General features: G+C 46.4%; 1 protein-coding gene across 1 annotated transcript in view; it reads right to left on the bottom strand.

Annotated features, from left to right (window-relative positions):
- Nucleotides 1-3,491: 3,491 nt before the first annotated feature.
- The window catches only part of Hcf (Host cell factor), a 77,965-nt gene continuing 58,060 nt past the window's right edge, over nt 3,492-23,396 (bottom strand). The window contains exons 14-20 of the mRNA XM_037424741.2: nt 20,834-20,880; nt 18,588-19,578; nt 17,869-18,009; nt 12,759-13,039; nt 11,602-12,265; nt 10,662-10,725; nt 3,492-3,721 (exon numbers count right to left, since the gene is read on the bottom strand). Coding sequence (XP_037280638.2) covers nt 3,679-3,721; nt 10,662-10,725; nt 11,602-12,265; nt 12,759-13,039; nt 17,869-18,009; nt 18,588-19,578; nt 20,834-20,880 — 2,231 coding nt within the window. The 3' untranslated portion in view covers nt 3,492-3,678. The remainder of the gene's footprint in view (nt 3,722-10,661; nt 10,726-11,601; nt 12,266-12,758; nt 13,040-17,868; nt 18,010-18,587; nt 19,579-20,833; nt 20,881-23,396) is intronic.

Genomic DNA, 23,396 nt, shown 5'->3' with positions numbered 1-23,396 from the left:
ATGGTGGTAGATTACCGATCAAGGTTCTTTAACACGCACCTGAATCTAAGTACACCTGTGTTCATCGCGTTTCACCGCGACCAAAATAAAGCCACCGCAGTGACAGGGAATCGAACCCGCGCCTTTTTTTTTCAAACTCAAGTACGTTCACACGTAAACAGTAAATTATGAAGCTTGATACATTTTCGGAACACCATAATTCAGCTGATGGTCACAACGACGTTAAATGCGAGTGAACAAAAATAAAGGGAGTCTCTCATATTCATATGGTGGTTTTGGGACCTTCAAGGCCAACTCCGGAGACTTTTCGACCATGTCAAGGTAATGGTGTTTCTATGTTCCCGAGATGCTCTTGTCACGAGCTCAATAGTTGAAACGCTCAGGAAATTCGAAAATATTTTTTAATAAGCAGAAAGGTGCAATACCGAAACCCAACCGGGCACCCTTTCTGCGTATGACGTACTATTTGGTAAGAACCGGAGGCCATATACTGGTCCCGCCGGCACGGAGTATGAAAACAGTGAAAGCTAGACCAGCGAAGCGCCGGCTAAACACGAAAGAGGAAGGAAGAAAGCTTTCCCGTGCTATTCACCTTTTCATAAACGCCTCCCTGGGCGCCGCCATAGCCCTCCTTGGGCTGTGCAAATTGGCGCGTCCCCTCAAAAATGCACTGACAACGCTGCGCCCTTAGCCTTTGTATTCCCGCGCACAGCCCATCATGGCGGTGTTTTTTCCCTTCCAGTGAAAAGGTGTATACCCGTGCCGGACACCACCGCCGTCACCTTGTGGCCAGCGCAATAAACGCTGTAGCGGCCGAAGTAGCGATGCCATCGGCTGAGTCGATTCCGCCGACATGCCAAAAATGACGTCACAGACAGTGTTGCCAATAATTCTGACAAGAGAGGTGCGCTTTTCAAGGCAATTTTTAAAATTCATTTTCAATCAGCGCGTCTCTCAAGACCTGTAATTTGCCATAAATGACACAAATGTGCAAAGCAACGTACCCAATGAATTTGATTGAGATTCATTCACCTCGAAAAATCGCCGGAGTTGGCCTTTATTTAAACCCCACATATCAATATCAAAAATAAAATTACGGCAGCTTGGCCCAGGTGGTGCCAAGCCCGAACGAAGTGCGCAGCTGGGCAACCTTCGTGTCTCTTCGGTTTCCACTTTCTTTACTGTCCTCTTTTCCAGTTTCCCTTCTATGTTTCTCTTTATTTCCATTTTCCTTTGTATTTTCCCATGTTCTTTCTCTACCATTCTATTTCTCGCTTAATTGCTTCCTCTTTCTAACTTTTAGATGTGGTTTGTGTTGATGTGTTTCCCCAGCCACAGCATAGTAATTTCTGTGCTCTTTACCACCATCTAGGCGCTTGAAGAACAGGAGGAATTGTTTTTGACGCGAGCACGCGTGCAATACGCTACAGTTGACTGTGCTAGATATAGTATATGCCTACATTAACACCATCGCTCGATATCCTGGTTATGCTGCGTGTTCTGCCTGTGTTACGCCAAACGAAAATGTACGACCCCTTCCTCCTAAAGCGAGAATTCTGGCTTAAAAACCATAAAACACTGCCTATATCGCGCGCACAGTTAGTAGATGCCTCTGTAATTAACGCCAAGATGGTTTCACATTCAGACTTGCCGATTCTGCACACGTAAAGTTCATTAATAACTTCGTGATGCCTCTGAATACATGGAAAATTATCAGTAGAATTAGCTTTACAGACCCCCAGCGCACGATGGGGCCCGCCATAGCTTCTTGTGCAAGCGAAGGTAACTTGTAGGACAGCTCGACTTATTCATGGTATAATGCACAATCCAAGCTCAGTTTTATATAATACATTTCGATGAACACATGTTGGTTTGATGTAGGTGTCCACGGCATTGTCAAATTATTGAGGGATAGTTTTTACCGGAGGTTCTTCAGCTACCACGTTTTGTTTGGTGACGAAAAATAATTTTTTCGAATTTGAAGTCATTGTGGCTCTTGAAATTTCGAAGCCATCCATCACTTGACTAGAAATCTTTCACGTTCATACGAAGCGCAAAACCCTCCGCCTTCTGCTTCAGGAAGTCACCCTACACCGTGATTTTGTTAGTGATCATGCATTGAGCCAAACGAGGAGTGCTTCCTTGAGCTTCGGGTGAACACCCTGACTGGCATTTTTCTTGGCAAACCCGGTTTATTTGGCAGCCACTTCCAAGATCTTCGCCTTGTTCTTCACGGTCTGAAACAGTTTGCATATAAATTTCGAACTCCCTCCCCACCTCTGCCTGCGACCAGGTGCTTTGGACCTGTTTGATGAGGGCAGCTTTCTTTTCCATTTTAAGCTCGCGGGGGGGAATTCGTGCAGTTCGAAGATGAGGACAAAGGAGCACTTTGCGCCATCGTTGTTAACGGCGAATTAGCTTGACGAAAAGGCAGCACGAAACAGCTAAAAACTCAATGGATGCAGACAGTCGGGAAACGTGAAAGCTGAAGATAACGAGCTGCAGCACACAACCTACTGCAAAGCTAACAGAACAACATGCGAATGAACACAGTGAGGTTTGTGGTTTGAATGGGCTATAGCTAGCAATGGATTGGCATTCACTAGATTGTGGCAACTGCGGTATCGATAGTACAGCAGCCGCGGTGCAGTAGTGCTACTGGCCGCACTGAGCTACACCTACAATGAGAGTTGGGTTCGAGGCCAAAGCAACCAAAGTAGTGGCGTTGGTGGCGACTTCAAGCCCGCGGTTAGTAGTAAAACGTTCGAAAAATCGGATGGTGAAGGCTATAAACGTCCGAAATTTCGGACTGTTTAATGTATTGACTCTTGAGAAACTTGACAGTGCCGAGGATGAGTCTGGAAAATCAGGCATGCTCGGAAATTCAGGCACCCAGGAAATTGGTCGTCAACTGCATCTGAAACACTCTAGCAGTGCTTGAAGTCGCAAAAATGAGCAAGCACTATTGGGTGGAAAATTTATGCAAGCTCTTAGTGGGAGTCGCAGCAATGACTGTGAGCAGAGCTAGCAATGGCGGTAATCAAGTATAGAAGGCAGTAACACTAAAAAAAAAATGACCAAGAGATACAGGATGTAATTGTCTACAATGGCTTTATTCAGAAATTAAAAAAAAAAACAGCGATGATTGACAGAAGGCTGGGGCATCGTCGTCCAGAAGTGCGCATCAGAGGGGGACAGGGCAGGGGGAGGACATTGGGACGTCGCGCAGGCAACTTACAAGCATCACGCTAGTTGGCAAAGGGTGACTATGGGAAATGAAAACCTTTGGCAGCAATAATGCCTGCATGTGCATGAATGCATTGTGAGATGGGTGCTTTTGAGCTGCGATGATTAGCATATATGGAACACAAATAAGAACAAAAAAAGAAAACAGAATATTTACAGACGCTGCCCAACATTGGACAAGCCACCACGAAGGCCCAAGCCGCAGACGCCCCTGCCCCTCAGCCTGCCCAAGGGAGAGACGTGGATGCAAAGCAACAATTCTCATTATGTACAATTGTGGGGACAGGAAATTGAGACACAGGAGAGCAAGGGCACTCACATTAAAAACGTCCTCAAACTCGATGATCAAAACATAACTGATGATAGTAACACGGGCGTTGATGGGCTAAAAGAAGCCGAAAAATAAAACAAGCCTGGTCACTGCCAGGCTGCTCACGAGTCTTCACTTTTCACTTTCTTGGTAGCCGCTCCTTTCCTGCAAGGAAAAAAAACAAAACAAAATCTTGTGAGAAACCAGGTTAATAGCTAAGGGACTGAGGTAATCAGAACACACACAAATTTGGCCAGTGACAAGGTAGTACTACCGTAATTACTCGAATCTAACGTGCACCTTTTTTCCGGTTAAGCGAGTTCATAAATCGAATGCGCGTTAAAATCTAGTACGAACAAAAAAATTACGGTCAATCTATTGCCATCGGCAAATCCAAAATGGCCGCCCCCTACATGCGTCGGCCATTTCTGCCTATGTGTTTCCCATGTGCGGCACTTCGTACGTGTGCTGAGGAGTTCGTCATCTAGTAGTGCATTAGCATCGACGGCGTGAAAGGGCAGACTCCAAAAACTTGAGTGCACCACGATGCCGCTTTTAAAAGAAAAGTCATCGCGTGTGCAGAAATGGACGGAAATCGGGCCGCATCGCGGTCGTCCGGAGTTCCCGAAACGTGCGTGCGGGACCGGCGGAAACAAAAGCAGAAGATTGTCGACAGCAAAGCTTCACGCAAAGGCTTCAGTGGACCACAGCAGGGTCGGCTTCCGCAAATTAAAGAGCTGCTCGGCGAGTATGTGCTTGAGCAGCAGGCGGCACAGGGGCCCGTGACGACAGAACTGCTCCAAGTGCGGGCTATGCAATTAGTCTTAGAAAAAGGTCTAATGCGGAGCCAGTTAAAGCGAGCAGGTGCTGGCTAACTAACTTTATGAAGAGGAAAGGCTTTTCCCTCCGAAGGGGAACATGCATATGCAAAAAGTTTTTCGGAGGAGTACGATGAAAAGCTTCACAGTTTTCAGAGGTTTGTCCTAAACTTGCAGCGCAACAACGGCTACCTGTTTGGGCAAATCGAGATGCCGATCAGACGCCTCTTTACTTCGACATGCCTGGCACCACAACCGTCGAGAATAAGGGGGCGAAGCAAGTTCGCGTGCTGACATCGGTCCACGGCAAAACTACAGTGAGGGCAATGCTCTGTTACACGTCAGATGGGCACAAGCTTCGCCCGTACCTCATATTTAAATGGAAGACGCTCCTGAAAGGAGTCGTTTTTCCGAGTGGTGTGACCGTGCGGGCAAGCGAGAAAAATGGGTGCGCGTTGCAATCGATGTTTTACGTTTTTTTTTTTCGCGGTGGAAATCGGGTGCGCGTTACAATTGAGGGCGCGGTAGAATCGAGTAAATACGGTATATACAAACTACAGTGGTCTCTCAACAAATGCAAATCAGTTAAATGCAACTGCTGCTTAATTAGAACAACTGCCTATGATATTGTTACGGATGTGATGGGTTTATTTACACTGAAAAATGTCAGCGCTCTACCGTCACTGCCCAATCGCCATCGCTCGAGAGCGTCCGATCTCTTCTTCTTCCTCGCCCTTTCAGTCCGCGTTACATTTTCCTCCGGGCCAGACGAAGCTCACCGAGCGAGTAGAAGCGATCGGTTGTTGTAAGGCTTCAATCGGGCAATGTGCACAATTTGCGTCTTGCGCGAACGCCGGTTCTGAGCTGTCACTTTCGCAATTGCGTAAGTGACAGCTCAGAATATTTAGGCACTGAGTAATGACGAATGGTCCTGAGTACTTAGAAAGAAACTTCTGGCAAAGTCCCTTCTTTCGAACAGACGTCCACAGCCAGACCAAATCACCTGTAGCGAAAGTCACGGGCGGGTGTTTTGCGTCGTAACGGTCTTTCGCGCGAGCGTGGGCGGAAAGAGTTCGGAGCCGAGCAAGTCGACGAGCTTCTTCGGCGCGACACAAAGTCTGCGCGACACTGGCGTTTTTGTTCGTCGAAAAAGGAAGTATAGTGTCAAGAAAACTTTGGGGATGACGAGCATAGAGAAGAAAAAAAAAAAGGCGTATAACCCGTGACTTCGTGTTTCGCGGTATTAAAGGCGTATGTAACAAAAGTTAATACGGCATCCCAGTTCTTGTGATCCGCTGCGACGTACATTGAAAGCATGTTGATGATGGTACGATTGGTGCGCTTAGTGAGGCCGTTAGTCTGAGGGTGGTATGGCGTGGAATGGCGATACTGACACCCACAAAGCCGTAGCAACTCTTCAACAACGCCAGCGGTAAACTGTCAGCTGCGATCACTTATCACCACACGAGGGGCTCCGTGACGAAGTATGATCGAGTGTAGAAGAAACCATGACGCATCAGATGATGTGGCTAAAGCAACCGCCATCGTTTCAGTATACCGCGTCAGGTAATCTACGCACACAATAATCCAGCGGCGGCCAGTGGTAGACTTGGGGAAAGGGCCCAGTAAATCTATGCCGACTTTTTCGAATGGTGATGATTGTTACACCATGATTGTTGCTTTTTGAAGAAGCTGTGTGTTTTCAGTTTTTCCATTTTTCTCAAAAAAGTATATTTACAACTGTTCAATTTTGAGGCCTCAATATCTCTGCAGCTAGGGCAGGTACAACAATAATTCTTTTTGCAATAGAAACCTGTATGTGTGTAGGGTGCAAGTATGGGAGCAGAATTTAGAGAACAAGCCTTTTTAATTAATTACTTATCAAAATTTTAACACAGTTTCAACTGCTCTTGAAAACGGATAGTTCATTTTGCTGTAAAATAATAAGAAAGGTTTAAAAACAAAAAAACTCTAGCATTATTTCAACCTATAGTCATTAGTCTATGTTACGATATTTATAATATCACTTTTAATTAAGCCCTCTTTTTTCTATGGCGGCCTTAAACAATAGGGGGTGAACTTAAGTAATCTCAGGAATAAGATGAATTACAGAAACACTAATTAAACATTTGAAATCAGCAGAAAAAACTGCATAATTCTGTGTAGTTTCATCAAGATCACTGAAGAAATAAAGAAAAAATTTCTATGAGCAGTTTGCCCCCTTAACCGGCTGCAGTGGGCCGGCCAATGGTGTGGTAGGTTGTTTGTGGCGTTGGCAGACATAACAAGTTGCGACGTAGTGCTTGGTGGTCTTCCAGAGTCGAGGCCAGTAAAAACGTTGTCGGATACGGTGAAGCGTTCGGGCAAATCCAAGGTGCCCAGATGTGATGTCATCGTGCACGGCTTGGAATACCGCAAGACGCAGGCATTCTGGCACGACGAGGAGTAGTGTGGAACCATGGCTGGAGTAATTCTTGCGATATAGTAGGGCGTCATGAATCACGAATGGCGTGGCGCGTTTAGAGCTACGAGCCACATCAATCATTGGTTTCAGCGAAGGGTCACGCTGTTGCTCGTGACGGAAGACGTCCAAATTTGGGAAGTTGGATGAGATTGCGGCCAGGTAGTCGTCGAAATCATCATCATCAGCATCCACAGTCAGAGATCCACAGTCGGGTCTGGTCGTATACTGTCCCTGTCGACTAGATATCCAAGCACAAGGGCTTGACGCTCACCAAAATGACACTTCTTTGCGTTTAAAACGAGACTAGCTTGTTTGACACAATCTAGAACAATGCTAAGCTGATGGTTGTGCTCGTGGAATGTCTTGCCAAAAATAATTACATCATCGAGATAACACATACATATCTCCCATTTGTGACCGCGAAGGATAGAGTCCATGAATCGCTCGAAGGTAACTGGGGCATTGCGTAAGCCAAACGGCATAACGTTGAATTCAAATAACCCATCAGGCGTGACAAAAGCAGTCTTCTCTTTGTCAGACGGATGCATTGGCATTTGCCAGTATCCAGACCTTAGGTCGACGGACGAAAAGTATGCGGCCGAGTGCAGACAATCAACAGCATCGTCGATGCGTGGTAGCGGATACACGTCTTTCTTTGTGACGGCGTTGAGACGGTGGTAGTCTACACAAAATCGCCAAGAGTTGTCTTTCTTTTTTACCAATATAACAGGAGCTGCCAAGGGACTGCTTGACTCTTGAATAACGCCTTTCTGCAGCATGTCATTGACCTGATCGGCGATCACTTGCCTCTCTGACGGGGATACGCGATAGGGTTTCTGGCGTATCGGTGTAGCATCTCCCGTGTTGATGCGGTGGTGCATACGGGATTCGGGCGGCATGGAACAACGCTTGTTTTGAGTGAAATCAAAGACTCCCGCATAGCGTGTAAGTACCTCCTCAAGGACATTCTGCTCGGAAGAAGGCAACGACTTATTGATCATACGTTTAATCTCGGCTGAGTAGTTGGACGCAGTCTGACTGATGGCTAGAGACTCTGAGACCATTCTGACGTCAATTGTGGCCTGCTCCTCGAACGTTCCCAGTTTGAATCCGGCTGGTAGAACAACAGGCTCTGAGGCTGCGTTGAGCGCCCACAAGCAAGCATGTCCGTCGATGGCTGTAAGGACAGAGCGTGGGACCAGCACATTCTTCTTGATGGCGTTTGCATGATCAGGCTCCACAAGTCCAGTGCAGGGTCTTGAGCGGACATGAGAAGAGCATACGGGTACTAACACTGCTGTCCGACCAGGGATCGTCACATCTTCAGACAACGAAAGAGCATCGATGGGCAGAGTCGGAAAATCGTCAACTATTTCAGCGGGCAACGTACTTTGTAGAAGAATCTTTCCAGTTCCACAGTCAAGCGTAGCGCCGCATTCATGAAGGAGGTCTATCCCTAAAATGACGTCATGAGTTGCGCGAGCCAGTACAGTGAATCCAACTCAGAAATTTTGTCCACCAATCGTGAGTACAACTGAACAAATACCAACAGGGCATAACGCTTCGCCTCCACCTCCACGAAAAGTTTCTTCCACGCGAACATAACTTTGTGACCCAAGAAACGATGTTTGAAACGAAGGCTCATAACCGAAACAGCAGCACCAGTGTCTACAAGAGCAAGAGTATCTACACCGTCTATACACACACGCACTTTGTTCATCAACATCACAGCAGGAGGAATTGGCGAAACTGACCGTCCCGCGACCGCACCTCCATCGGTCGCACCAGTTAGTTTCCCAGCTGATGCGGGGAAGGTGACCGACGACGTGGAGACGGCGACCGGCGGGACCGTGTCGGAGGCGGGGGACTCGCTACAAAATTCGTTAGGCCATTGCTGTCGGGGACGGTGGTCGGCCGGGTGAGTGGTCCAGGTTTCGTGCATACGACGCGGGTGCGTCGAAAAACGTGGCGGCACAGGTGTTTCGTACATACGAGCCGGATACGTCGAAAAACGTGGCGGTGCAGCAGGCGGCCGTCTAGAACAGAAGCGCGAAATATGCCCTGGGAGACCACATGTGTAACAAACGGGGACTTATAGGCTTACATTAGCAGGAGCAGAGGTGGCAGAAGTACGCCGAGGTGGGTCGTGCTCCACAGGAACATTTTGTGATGCCGCATAGTAATCTTCTGGTAGAGGCCTGGTTGACGACGGTCGGAGGTCCGCAGCGGCACGTCGAGATGATGACATCCGGTGGTGGCCACGACCCGTCGGGGAAAACGGAAGCCGCGGGGTAAAATCTGTAGTTTCTGTGCGTGGTCGGTTTTCGACGTGACGCTCTTGCATCCAGTAGGGAGGTGGTTCGGGGCACGCGGCGAACGAGCATTGGTGGTGAACGTCACCTGCTTGAAGTCGTACGAGCTCTTCTCGAACTACCCGACGTACGAGGAAGGGAATGTCTTCGCAGGTGGCGACGCCCATACTTGCGACAGTGGGACATTGTCCAAGCGCCCGAACTTGGGTAGAATTCTCCGGGTCTTGAACGCCTCGAATGCGCGACACTGCTGCCTGAAAATCGAAGGAGTGTTCTTTTGTTATCAAAAAATTGTACACGTCCTCGGCGATGCCTTTTAACAAATGACCAACTTTGTCTTCGTCAGACATATTTGCGTTGACAATCCCACAAAAAGCTTCAATACTTGTTCAATGTAGGTTGTGCACGTCTCGCCGGGCAACTGAGTCCTACGTAACAACGTTTGCTCAGCGTTCTTTTTCGTGGAACTCGTGTCCCCAAAGCAGGCCTTCAGTTCCTTAACAAATATATCCCAAGTGGGGAGGACATGTTCAAGGTTCTCAAACCAAAGCAAGGCTGTCCCAGCAAGAAAGAATACTACGTTCACGAGCTTCGCCGGTGCACCCCATTCGTAGTAGCGGCTCACTATGTCGAAGTGTTTTAGCCAAGCGTCCACGTCTTCGTCAGTTTTACTTGAGAAAATTCGTGGCTTAAGTGCCCAGTAGTCTGGTTGTCGAGGTCGACGGCCACCTTGTGCCGTGTCGGTGGCACTGGTGGATGCAGCAGCGTAGTACGTCAATGGCATTGCTGTGTCGTCGTTCATGCTGATGTTGTCTGGGGGTAGGCCAGCTAAGCGTCTGCTTCTTCGAAGAACTTCTGCAGCGAGGTCCAGGATGGCAAGTTACCCAGCGCCTCCACCAAAGCTGTTACGGATGTGATGGGTTTATTTACACTGAAAAATGTCAGCGCTCTACCGTCACTGCCCAATCGCCATCCCTCGAGAGCGTCCGATCTCTTCTTCTTCCTTGCCCTTTCAGTCTGCGTTACAATATGATTGGTTTTGCACTAGTATCTGCACCCCTGTTAATCTGTCAGCAGACGGAACATTGAACGTGCTCACAGCTGCCATGCTGAGGCATAAGTTTCGAGGATAGCCACACCGCAGGTTTCACTGAATGATTTTTATTGCCCTTTGAGTCATTTACTCCTCAAATGCATGCGAGGACAGAAACCATTGGGTTATGCATTTATGGCAGCCTCACTCTAAATACTAGCAGATCATCATCAAAAGAAGCTTATTCTCTCACTCCATGCCCCTGGCTGGCGGCAAGATGGTTGGCGGCACTTGTTTGCATGCTACAAACAGTTAGGTGCTCTATCGAAAACAAGTCCTTTAGTCGAAGTGCTGGCACCAATAGCAACCCTCATTCGACAACCATTAGATGTGTCCCAACATGTTTTGCAGTGTGCGCCAAGTTTCAAGAATAGATGCAAATAAGTCGGCACTCCTCATCAGCTTCCACGGGACTCACCCATCAGATGACGGTCGTTTTGTAGCCGCTCCAGCCCCCCGGCCAGCACTCAGAGTCACATTGTCTGGGGAAAAAAAAAAACTGTTTCCAACATGGGCCTTTCACAGCTCAAAATCTGCTTTTCACAAGCTTTATTACATCAACTCTTCACAGCCTACTTCAAATGGTGCTGCTCACAAACAATAGAAAAACGGCAGCTTGCAGAAAAATACACTAGCCACTGTAGAGACCTATTTTCTACCTCCTTCAGAACATCTTAGAGTTAATTTTTTAACACAGCTTCAGCAGGCTTCACACCAGCAATTGAAAATTCCACAAACCTCATTTAAAATTCTGCAAGCCTGACTAGATAAACTTGTGGCAAATGCAAAAAAATGCATGCTTCAAAACACCCATACACAAGCAGCAAGCAGAGAGAAATTCAAGTAAGTTACAAGGGGAAGATGGAATCTTGAAGTGATGAAAGAGATCTGGAGCAAAGGGTGTTGCTGGAGCTAACATTTCGACACGCGGACTTGGCGGAACTTTGGCTCAAGCAACACCTCTTGTTCTAAGGATTTTTCACAACAGCAGGGGGAGCCGCATTAACGCTTTACCTTGAAGGACACATTAAAGATGCTGTTAATGTGTCCTTCAAGATAAAGCTGAAATTACATGTGCTAGTATATGCTCTGCGTTTTTTTGCACCCTGCCACAGCATTACAGTTGAACCCCTTAATAAGAGAGGAATGCTCTGTACAGAAATTCTTGTCTTTTATATGAGATGTCTCTTACTAGCAGGGTACCATGTATGCATTTTCCCATCAACCTGTATTTTAACTGCAGGCACATTGATGTCCCTTATACCCATTTGTCTCTTATATCAGTGTCTCTCATAAAGGGGTTCTACTGTATTCGCTACTCAGCAACAACAAACTGCCGTCAACGTAGCACCACGTACCTTGAAGCCACCGGACCTGAGTCGCCGGACCGTAGCCCTTGTCGTTGCGGGCCGCAATGCGAAATATGATGGCTGGCTTGCTGGTGGTGTCCACGTGTGCCGAAGCCAGGGAGGCTGAGGCCACAGTGCAGGCTGCCTGGGGTCCACAGTAGACTCGCACAAACGCCAGTTGTGATGGGTTCGAGGTCACCGTCTTGGCAGGACCTGCGCCATCGCCAGTCGTCGCCGAACGCACTGCCAAGTACACAGAGTACTCGGTCACATCACCAGGATTACCCTGCGGTGCCTCCCATGAGAGGTGAGCACCGTCAGAGCCTTTGCTGATCTTGATCGCTGAAGGTGCGCCGGGGTATCCGGGCAGGCAAGTCTTGAACGCGGACACTTCACTCCAGGGTCCCCGACCACAGGCATTGATGGCGGCCACTCTGAACTTGTAAGCAGTGCCAGGAAGCAGCTCCTGTTTTTGCAGCATCGAATGGGACGCTAGAGACACGACGTCTACATCTGTTTCATCTTTCCTCTGCTGCTCAGACTGTTCCGAAGGCAGATAGAAGTGCGAAACAAGGCACGACGTCTCCTTGAACACACCCACGTCGAACCACATGCCATCACGCTTACCAACGCTGGCTGGAGGTGGTGCTGGTGCAGTGGCTTTTAGCTCCACCTGTGCACGTGGAGTGGGCAAACATCACAAATCGATAATACGAAAAGGTTAATGCAGCAATAAATGTCGATCACAAATGTAACCTACCCGCCACTGTTCACTCTTGCTAACACATGGCTTGCATTGATTTGACAGACACCAGCGCCTTTGGATAAAAGTGTTTTCTGCAAACCCTAAACTCTAAAAAAATAATTGATAACACAAGTGCTGCGTGCAACCTACTCATTATGAAAAATGACAAATAATTCATTACTTGAAGGCCTGATAAGTACACACATATGGCACTACACAGTATAGCCCCAGAACTCAATTTTTATAGTGAGACAATTCAAAACTGTGCCTCACATATTTGTCAACTAAGCAATGTGCAAGAAGCCATCATAGGAAACCTAGAATAAAATTCATGCATGCATTGATAACAACTGCAACATAACTCAGCATTTCCCACATGCACAGCTTTCAAACGTGCTCCAATACTCAAGCAGCTGCTTACGGGAGGCTTGACATCCTCTTCAGTTTTGATGGAACCTGCTAGGCCATTGGTGGCAGCAGCAGCAGCAAGCACAGGAGCCGTAGTTGGAGTTGGAGGAGTGCTACTAGCTGTTGAAACGGCCGCCGACGCCAACGTGGTCAACGGGTCTGTACACATGGCAGACTCGGGTGCTGCCGCCGCACTAGCAGCAGTAGTAGTATTAGCTGTAGTAGCGGTTGCAACAGCAGCAGCAGTGGCAGAGGCAGCGGCTTCCGCAGACGGTTCAGCACCTACAGACGTCGCTGCAAAGTCACACGACGCGTTTCACCAACTGTCCCAAAAAATCATTCTAAACCAAATTTTTAAAACCGAGTAAAGGTAGGTCCCAACCTTCCATTCTACATTTTTTTTAAATGCTTATTGAAATTTGATATTTTATAGCTCCTTGTCCAAGAACATTTAGCAAAAAGAATCATGTAGTTATCTTGAACCATTCAAAAGTTATTGACTGTTTCCTCAACCCCTTCAAGTTGCACACACCATGGCATGTCACATGGGCACATTTCTTCTCACAGCAAGAAAACGCCTTTGCCACATCACTGTCTGGGAACATGCGTCGAAATAACTTCCCTGCTTGGGTTGACGACCAGTACGAGAAGTGGGATGTAACGACTTTCAAAATCCAAAGAATTTCTGCGTCAGTGACAAGCTCGTGCGTTTTAGAAGCATCGTTCAGGCTTGGCGACTGTAACAGAGACGCTGTAGTGGACTGCCCTGTCGACCCAGGCGTCGGTAGCTTTCTAGCACACTTCCTTGCCCCTTTTTTGACTGCGCCAATATGCTTGGCACTATTCATGTGACTTTTTAAAGCAAATTCATCCACTGAGAGGTGAGCTGGGTTGCAGCATTCAAGTATGAAGCCAATCATATCAAAGGCAGTTGTTCCATTTAAGCAGCAGTTCCATTTAACAGATTTCCATTAACTGAGAGTCCACTGTAACACATCACTTGCACTAACGCGTAGAAGGCATGCTCATTCCAAAAAGTGCTGGCAGCACAACGACACGACTAGGTTGAGCCCGCACACAAGTTGGACAAAAACGATGGGCATGCGATAACTATAGAGTAACTGCGCTCGCAGCAGATTTTACTTCCGCTAGAACCAGCGGTGACGTTCCCAGTCATTGTCACAATGTGTATGGTGAACGCAGCTCCGAGACGCACATTGTCAAATGTTGCCAGCTGCCAACCAAGAGTCAGCTAAAGGTATAAAAAAAAAACAAAAGTTCAGCATCGAAAACCACTTTCAGGATTACAAATACCAATTGAAATGCATCCTTCAAGAAATTCAAGCTTTTTCAATGACTTCTCCAAAACTCAAGGTTTTCAAGGGCCTTAAAGGGCCACTCACCAGGTTTGACAATTTTGAGCTGACAAGCACAATGCGTAGACGAGGCGTTCATGATCACGTCTGCCAAAATTTGCAATGCTGCGCGCCGCGGAAATGAGTCAAATTTCAAGATGAATGCTGCTCCTCATCCCTTCTGCTGGCGCGCGCCCAGAGAATAAGGGTATGATGTGCGCGTATGAATGGCCCTACGTACACGGCAATGCAGTGAAGTTGGTCCTCTACGTAGACGACTCTGCTCTGACGTTGCAAACAGTGGCACGTGACATGGCAAAGATTATTTAACACGGCATGCATAGTTTATGTAATTTGTTACTTGAAGAGATTAATAAAGCTCTAGATAAATAATCAGACACAATAAGGGAATGTGAGAGTCTTTTTTCCCATTTTTCTCCCGTGAATCGCAACAAGATGTAGGGCTAATGTGTCGGCGTTTCGCATGCGTTGGTGTACCTGCAGTCGGCGCATCGAGCAGACGACCGCCGTGGACCGCTCCTATGCGTTCGCGCACTCATTGTGCTCATCTATTCTATCCCGTCTAAGCCAGCATCTCCAAACCATATCGCAGAAACAGGCAGAAAACCACAAAATAACGCTGGTCAACAAAACAACGCCGCTCGTGTGCTCGGGGGTTGGACTTGTTTGGGCACGTCATGCGCATGTGCCCTTTTGGTCGAGTGCCTGAGATGGTGGGGAAGAGATTTGGCTTGCGAAGGCTACGCGGAGGAGCGGCACGGGTTCTGAGCTCGCCTCCTCTCATGCTCGTTTCACGCCGCTTCAAAAAACCTGTTTTCTCCGCTTGTGATGAACCAATTCAGAAAACTTTTGAAACAAAATGTTCCTCATCGGACAACCAACAACTTCCACTAACTAAAATTTGGTATGGGGCCTGGTGAGTGGCCCTATAAAAACAAAAATTTGCAAGAGTATTCAAGGATCTGTGCGCACTTTGCTGCCAGGGCTCTTTCATACACGATTTCGATTTGTTAGACGGTTTTAACCTTTAAGGGGGGACGTGGCCTTTGAAAACCGAAAAATCGCGAAAAAGTCTGTTTTCGAAAAAAACATATTGTTGGGCTGTACGTCACATAAACTACCTGTTCAGTAAATATCAGTGTCTAATTCAACCCCGAAGTGCAAAAAAATGCTATTTTCGAGGCCACCGCAGCGTCAAAGACACGCGCAAAAGCTAAAATCAAACCAAACTTGCGCGCGCGCCAGTCCGGGGGCATGCGGCCGTCCCGTGCAATTTTGGTCTTGTTTTGACTGCGAATTTTTTCTTTCTCATTTGCCGCCTTTCAAAATGGCGTCAACGACGCAGTTGAGATGCTATCGGCACTTCCCCGAAGATGCGATGCGGAGCACCGATTGGCTACTGCAGCTCATTCATATCTCATGAGCGAAAGCGCGCCCGCCATTGGCTGCTGCGCTGGAAGCGGGGGCGATCCCTCTTTGTGATGGCAGGTCCGGCGCGCTTGTCTCTCTGTTGCTTTCTGCTCCGTCCGCATCGATAGACATTTGCTTACGGGCAGTTTTTGCCTTGCGCTTTATTTTCAACCAATTTCTTTCCGTTTTTCTTTTTGCACAAGTTCTGTGCCCTTTATATTTATTGCTGTGCGTGAAACCGGCAACAAAGCCGAAGACGATGCGCTAGTTCGGAGTGCAAAAACACGTTATGCGGATTCTACGAGAATCGAAATTTCGCTTTTCTGCTGCAAGTGCCCAGTGCGTAGATGCTTGTGGCGGCGAAACTGTGCTGTTGGCTGCCACCTGTCCAGAATCCGACAAACCATGAATACCTGGAGCCACAAATGTATCGAACGTGTCCGAGATCGCTGGATCCAGCAGATGCTCTGAATCGGTACCATCGAACGTGACACTGAATGTTGTTAACATCGCCAGACCAAGAACTTCGTCTGCATCAGGGCCAATGGTGACCCTTCATCTGCGGACACATTTCGTAACTAAGGAAGATATCGATGCGAATGCGAGACATCGAGACGCCGTTCATGCTGAACTCGAATCTACGCCAGCAACGCAGAAAAAATTTGAACTGATGCAGCAGGCTCTCAAAAAAGATGCCCTACGTCTGAAAAAAAAATTCTAAACAGCACTTAGACAAAGTTGGAGGGAAGACAAAAGAGGAAAAGAGTGCACGAGGACACTTCAAGCTTCTCTGCTGGAGCTTTTTGAGGAAAACACATGTGCTGAACTTTCAAAGCCCGTTTTCTCAAAATGGATCGTTCAGCTATTTGTGGTGCTGAGGAAAGCGATTTCTCAAGAACTACTAATCAGATTTGTGTGCCATTTCTTTTATTTTGCTCCTGGATGAGTTTTCCAGGGTGTAACAAGCTTTTTTTTTTAATTGGTGTGCGATGATGTTTATTCGAACAGAGAAGTCGCAATGAAGTCGCAACGGAAAATTGGCGTACGGCAAGTCTGGCAAAGGCGGCACAGGTTCTCGCGCAATCAGAGCACAGGGTTTTTCATTCTCTTTGGAAGGTGCATACGCGTTAGTGCGTATGCTCCACTACAGGTGTCATTATTAATAAACAATTATTTTTGATAAATGTCATACCCACTGGCTACTCAAATTCAAAGCTGCATAAAATATTTTTGGAGGAAAAATTGAAAAAAAAAAAAAATGGCTCTTTAGCGCCCTAGGATATCTATCCAGGGATGACTACAAATAATTTCAGCCTTCTGGTATGTCCGGGGATTTCTTCCGGCTCTTCCTCAGGCACACAAGTGAACCACCCAGTTAGACCTCAGCAACTCTAGAACCCCTGAACACAATTTCATGAAACTTCACAGTTTTTCTAGTTTTCATGTAGTGAATATAGCCTGAAAGTCTCATTAAAATATCGTGAAAAAAAAAGTTCGGTTTTCGGGGTAGCCTCCCCCTTAAGGAAGAAAGTTAACTCCGTGAAATATGGCTAAGTATAGGAAGTTATGGAATCGATATATCAAACGTGGATCCGCTGCAATGCATGTGCATACGAGTCAGCTAGAGACACAAAACGAGCTCGAAAAAAATTGTTTCGGCTCACCCAAGAAAAGAACATGCCATTTTAAATGAGCACTGACAAGAAAAACATGCCATTTTAAATCAGCACTGACACAAAATTTTGAAGACGAGATAATGAGCGAGATAGATTTATGTGGAGACATACGCAACATCTACGAGATTGATGATTAATATGTGGAGTTTAAGATCTCAAAACCACCATATGATTATGAGAGATGCACATCTACGAGATATCAACGACAAATATGGCCTAGAACATTTTTCATGTCAATGACATTGCGCAACTGAGCGTGATGCAAAGCGCCTCGCGATACAAAGCGCCTCGCGACAACAAGATCCATGCAGGGGCAATGTAAACAAACCTACGTCATGAGTTTGTGTTGACCAATTGCTGGCACGCACCTTACACTTGCCCTACCTTTCATTTTTTTTTTCCTTTATGAATATTTTTTTTTTTTTTTTGGCCCAAGGATCTCACCAGGCATGCCACTTTTTTGGGGAAGTTGCTTGCTGACCAAACGCTAACATACTTTGGTTCACTCATTCATTCAGTTATACTAAGGATCCATTATGGTATGAAAACAAAGACAGTAGACGGCATATACATAACGCGGACTAGAGAACGAATTTTCTATCAGGTATAGGAGTAACATGGTCTGTCCTTTTCGGAAATCTTTGTGAGAAAAGCAACTTGCCTCCGTCAGCTGCTTGTTCGGCTGATGTCGCCGGTTGCTGAGGAGGTGGATCATCTACACACATCTGGTCTGGAGGCAGCGCACCAGGCGTCTCCAGAGACAGGCCGCCTGCGGCCGGCTCTTCCTCCCCTTCACCCTCGGCTAAGAACAGGCGCAATCAAAATTCTAGCATGAAACTTGGGCACATGCCTAGCATGGCAAATGCACTAAAACCCGACAAGGGTGATAAGGTGGTCTAAGTGGTGCTATGTTAACAAGATGCATCCCTTCAGCAGACGTGACAAGCACTTGTCTGTATCTGTAACAAGATAAAAAAAATCCTTGCGAGAGTCATTAAATTAAATGATGCTATATAGAAACCCTCTAGCAAATATGTTCCCCAGCAATTCTTACTCCTTCAACTTCTCACCAGTTCAAGCCTACTTTTTACCCTGCACTTTTGCCTTGTTTGGAGAACTGAAAGCACGGTAGTTTTCGACAGAGGAGCTTTAGTCAGTGCTCATTTGAAGATGCAGCCCATGTGAGGAAGGTTGAAAAGGTGACAAGCGCATCCCCACATGAAATTTCTTAACAATTCTCTCAGTCACAATTATTACCACAAATCGGGCTATGGTACTGCAGGTATTTACACAGTAATAAATACAACAAACTCCCCAGAGTGCTTTACAGGCCACAATGAGCAAATTAGGCAGAATAATGAGAGGAGAAAGAGGACTCACGTTTTTCCTCTTCCTCATGCTCAGGTACATCAGCAGGGGCAGCATCAGGGTTGCCAGATCCCTGCTCTTCAGGTGGCTCGTCCCCCCCACCACTTGAGTCCGCTGGTGGAGGCGGGGCTGGCGGCTCCTGTGCGTCGTCTCCCTGCCCTGGTGGCTCTTCCCCTTCTCCTCCACCCCCACCTCCACTGTCAACTGGAGCAGAGTCATCACCTGGTGGCTGCCCATTTTCCCCCTCGCCCTCTTCACCCTGGTCCGAGCAGGCCACTACACAAACACCCATGCGTATGGGCACAGGCCGCAGCAAGGACTTGTTGTGAAGCCCGGGGGACACTCTGCATGGAGACTCGGGGCTGGCGCAGCGAGGCTGCTCAGGTGAGTCGTAGTTCTCTGGTGTACCACAATGAACACCATCAGTGCAAGGCTCAGGTGTACCGCAGTGCATACCATCTGTGCAGGGCTCAGGTGTACCGCAGTGCATACCATCTGTGCAGGGCTCAGGTGTACCACAGTGGACGCCATCAGTGCATGGTTTTGGTGTGCCGCAGTGGACGCCATCTGTGCATGGTTCTGGTGTGCCGCAGTGGACGCCATCTGTGCATGGTTCTGGTGTACCGCAGTGGATGCCATCTGCACAAGGTTCAGGTGTGCCGCAGTGTATTCCATCAGTACAGGGCTCTGGTGTACCACAATGAACACCATCTGTACAGGGCTCCGGTGTACCGCAATGGATACCATCATTACAGGGTTCTGGCGTACCGCAATGGATACCATCAGTACAGGGCTCTGGTGTACCGCAATGGATACCATCTGTACAGGGCTCTGGTGTTCCACAGTGAATGCCATCCGTGCAAGCTTGAGCAGACTGGACACCATCGTCACAAACACCTTCAGCAGTGATCTTCACAGGCACCATGGTGTCAAGCAAGGCCTGAGCGGACTGCATGGCTGCTGGATCTGTAGTGCTGTCAGCATCAGTCTCCATTGGAACTCCCTGAAATATTAGCAAAGAGTTACTTGAGAACCCCACATGAGGTCAGAAGCTACACAAACCTGCCCATAAGAAATGCACAAGTCCAATACTGTGCGCTATAGTTACCGAAACTTTTAAGTACGCTCAATGCAATAAATAACCCAACAAATGAGCTTCTCTTATTTAAATCACTCATTCGCCCAATAGCAGACTACGCATCTGTCGTTTGGAACCCGTACAAGCAGTGCGAGATTAATAGGTTAGAAGCAATTCAGAAAAAAGCTGTAAGATTCATATGTCATCGCTATGACCGCAGCTTTTCACCCTCTTCTACTCTTTCTTCACTGAACTTAACTTCGCTCTCTTCGCGTCGCCGAATAGAGTCATTAAAATTCTTGCATAGCATTGTGACGTCTTTGGTTAAACTTTCAAATGACAAGGACTACATAAACTTTGCACCTCAGTCAACGACAAGAAGCTATCACAACTTAAACTTAACGCCTTACTATGCTCGAACTAACATGTTCAAGTTCAGTTTTTTCCCCCGTTCTATTGATGACTGGAATTCGTTACCTGGTACTATTCGTTCACGCCCATCATCCAATATTCAAGCCGACATCCATGACATGCGTCTGTAACATACCCTCATCTATTTGCCATTGGTGTTAGCTCTTGAGTTGCATTGTTTCTTTATTCTATTTTATTCATGTTAATCACATGTTTGTGCACTTTTGACTTTGTATAACCACACATCTGTATTACGTTACCTGTTTACATAATTTTCATTCCTGTCTGTTAAAATTCCGCGTATTTTGTACACCCACTCCTGCCATAGCGCACTTAGCGCTGCAGTATGTGTAAATAAATAAATAAATGTATTCCGAAGTGATAGATGGCTGATAATGGAACCAGCACATGTACCTTTCCGACGCCGACCAGTGTTACCAGAAGTGTTCTCGATCATGCAGAAGACAGAGCAATGGGAATGCTAAATTTGGTCAAAATGTTAAATTTTTCAAATAATTTTTTTCTGCAATTCCAAGACTTTTACCTGTTGGTAAAATATTAGACCATCACATGCACCAGAAGTAAAGAAAAGGGCATAACAGTGTGCTGCCATCAAATACAGTGAGAAAATTGGGCTTTGGAAAATGCAAATTCGTAGCTTTCCCCAGGCAAAGTGCTACCATATTGACATATTCGTAAAGAGGACAGATCGGAGCTTAAGAAGACTACAAAGCTGTACTTCTCCAATGAGAAATTCATGACTCTTTACCTGAAGATCACTCTCATCAAGCACCGTGTCCACAGCTGTTGGCTGGGCTGAAATATAAACGACAGAAATCATGACTGGCATCAAAGAAGCCCCTAATACCAGTCCCAGCACACATCACAGACAAGCTTATCGTATGCACTCAAAAGAGATTTTCCGAATTTTATACACGCACCATGTTTTGCAGCTAGGCAAATACAGTCGACTCCTCTTCAACTGAATTCGAAGGGAATCCATAAAATTGTTCCATGTATCAGAAGTTTCATTTAAACAAAGTACACTTATTTAGTGAACCGAGACCTTTATTCAAATTGCACAAATTTCACCTTACTCATGAGGATGAGTAGGAAAAAAAAAAGTGAAGAGTGGTTTGTTTGGCAAGCTTGAGTTGTTGTTTCACATGGTACGCACCCATGCTTGAAAAACTATCCAGAAATTCTGGACAAGCCGCATGCTCAAAATAGCGCTGCAAACATTCACCAGCCTCTTTAGTAAACTAAACTTCATAGCTCTGAATGTGGCCATTGTGTGCCCACACAAAAGACTAATTTAAAAAACTTGCATCAAGAGTAATCAAAATATGCTCCCTGTGTTGTGTGCTCCAAACATATAGCTTCATGCTAAAAAAAAATAAATTAGTCTGCTATCTGTAATAGTTTCCGATATATTGCAGGAATTTTCATGCAGGGTGTACGAAATTGCCATTTTGAGAAAACCAAGAAAAAACAAAGAATTCTAACATTTTTAACCGTAACAATGTATTTACTTAAAATTATATCGTCATTAACATATATATATATATATATATATATATATATATGGATACTAGAAAGGCTAAGAAGTGCAACGCTGCAAGGTGATCGAAAATTGAACGAGTACTTCTAGAAATAAAGCACAATAAAGTTCATTGCATGTAACCAAAAACAGAAATATTTATTTAAAATTAAAAAAAGATGAAGCTGCCCATTCGAAATCGGCTCTCAGCATTGTTTTTTGTGCACATTTAGCTACACTGTGCAAACATAATTACAGCTCTAGTTGCCCTAGGTCCACTTTTACCAAACTAGCAAAAGAAATTGGTCAAATTCTGTGCTTCGAGAAAAATGCTGTTAAAACTTTATTTCGCCGTTCCGAGAGAAAAAATATCATGGCACACATACCGTATAAACCGGAATATAAGTCGAGATATTTTCAATAAAATAATAAGCTAAAGTTGCCCCTCGTTTTATATAGCGGTGTCTAGCCGAAAGTACACCGCTGTCTGGCAACATGTGGCTTGCACATGCTTGAGAAGCCAGAGGCGGCCATATTTGCATCCAAATCATATCGCAGGCTGTTTATTTATCCTCTGTGTTTTTTTTTTTTTTGTGCTCGTGATTTGCTTCCGGTGTTTTAATTTTCGCTCCCCTTGAGATTGCGCTGCATTTTTAGAGGTATTTTGTTTTTCGTTCACTGAATATGAGTAGCGATATGAGGAGGCAGTACTCAGTTGCGTTTAAACTAGATGTTGAGTTCGCAGATGCGGACGGGAATATGGCTGCTCAGCGCCGCTTTAGTGTATCGGAAAAAAAGCGTGCGCTATTGGAGGGCGCAGAAAAGGAAGCTGCAGATGTGCAATTCTCGAAAAATGTTGTTTCGTGGACGAAGTGCCGTTCATCCGCAGCTGGACTTTGTGCGGAAAGTTCGTGCGCACTCGCTGCCAGTGACCGTGGATACCATTCGTAAGAAAGTAGTGCAACTCGCTCGAGAAGCTGGCTCACGAGAGAAGAGTTTCGTGCACCAAACTCTTGGGTGCGTCAATTTATGCGATGCAAAGGTTTTTTTTTTTTTTTTTTTCGGCGGCACACATCCGTTAGAAGTTGCCCGGGGAGTTCGAAAACAAGCTTATAACTTTCAGCACTTCGTGAACCGGCTTCGGGAGCAGAACGACTACATGATGGAGCAGATTGGCAACGCCGATGAGACCCCCCGTGTGGTTTGACATGCTTTCGTCGACCACGATCACGCAGCGTGGCGCCAAGGATGTGAGGCTGTTGTCCACTGGCAACGAGCACTCGCGCTTCACCGTCATGCTGGCATGCACGGTTAATGGTAGAAAGCTTCCACCCTTCATCATTTTCAAACACAAGACAATGACAAAGGAAGTGTTCCCGCCGGTGTTGTCGTTCGCGTCAGCAAAAAGGGATATATGTACGAGGCCATGATGCTCAAATGGATAAGAGTAGTGCGGAACCGTCGGCCTAGTGCACTGCTGCGTCTTCGCAGCATGCTGGTGTTAGATGCGTTTCATGGTCACTTAAGGGGGGACGCGGGTCTTAGAAAAGTAAAAAATGGCCAAAAAATCGATTTTGAGAAAAACGCATTTTTCGAATCTTTGAACCTATAAGCACCTCTCCTCAAATTATTAACGCTAAATTCGATAAAAAAAAAATAGGTTAAAATCTATTTTCAAACCATCACGGGAGTCGCAAAACAACCCGCAAAACAGAAAATTTGTTCGAACTTCTCGCGCGCGCCGCCAGCGAAGCAGCCGGCGGATCGGCGCCATCTTGGGCTTGTTTTGAAG

Source organism: Rhipicephalus microplus, chromosome 5 (assembly GCF_043290135.1).
Source record: "Rhipicephalus microplus isolate Deutch F79 chromosome 5, USDA_Rmic, whole genome shotgun sequence".
NCBI lineage: Eukaryota > Metazoa > Arthropoda > Arachnida > Ixodida > Ixodidae > Rhipicephalus > Rhipicephalus microplus.
The sequence above is the reverse complement of the archived record's forward strand: the minus strand, read 5'-3'. Positions and strand labels throughout refer to the sequence as shown.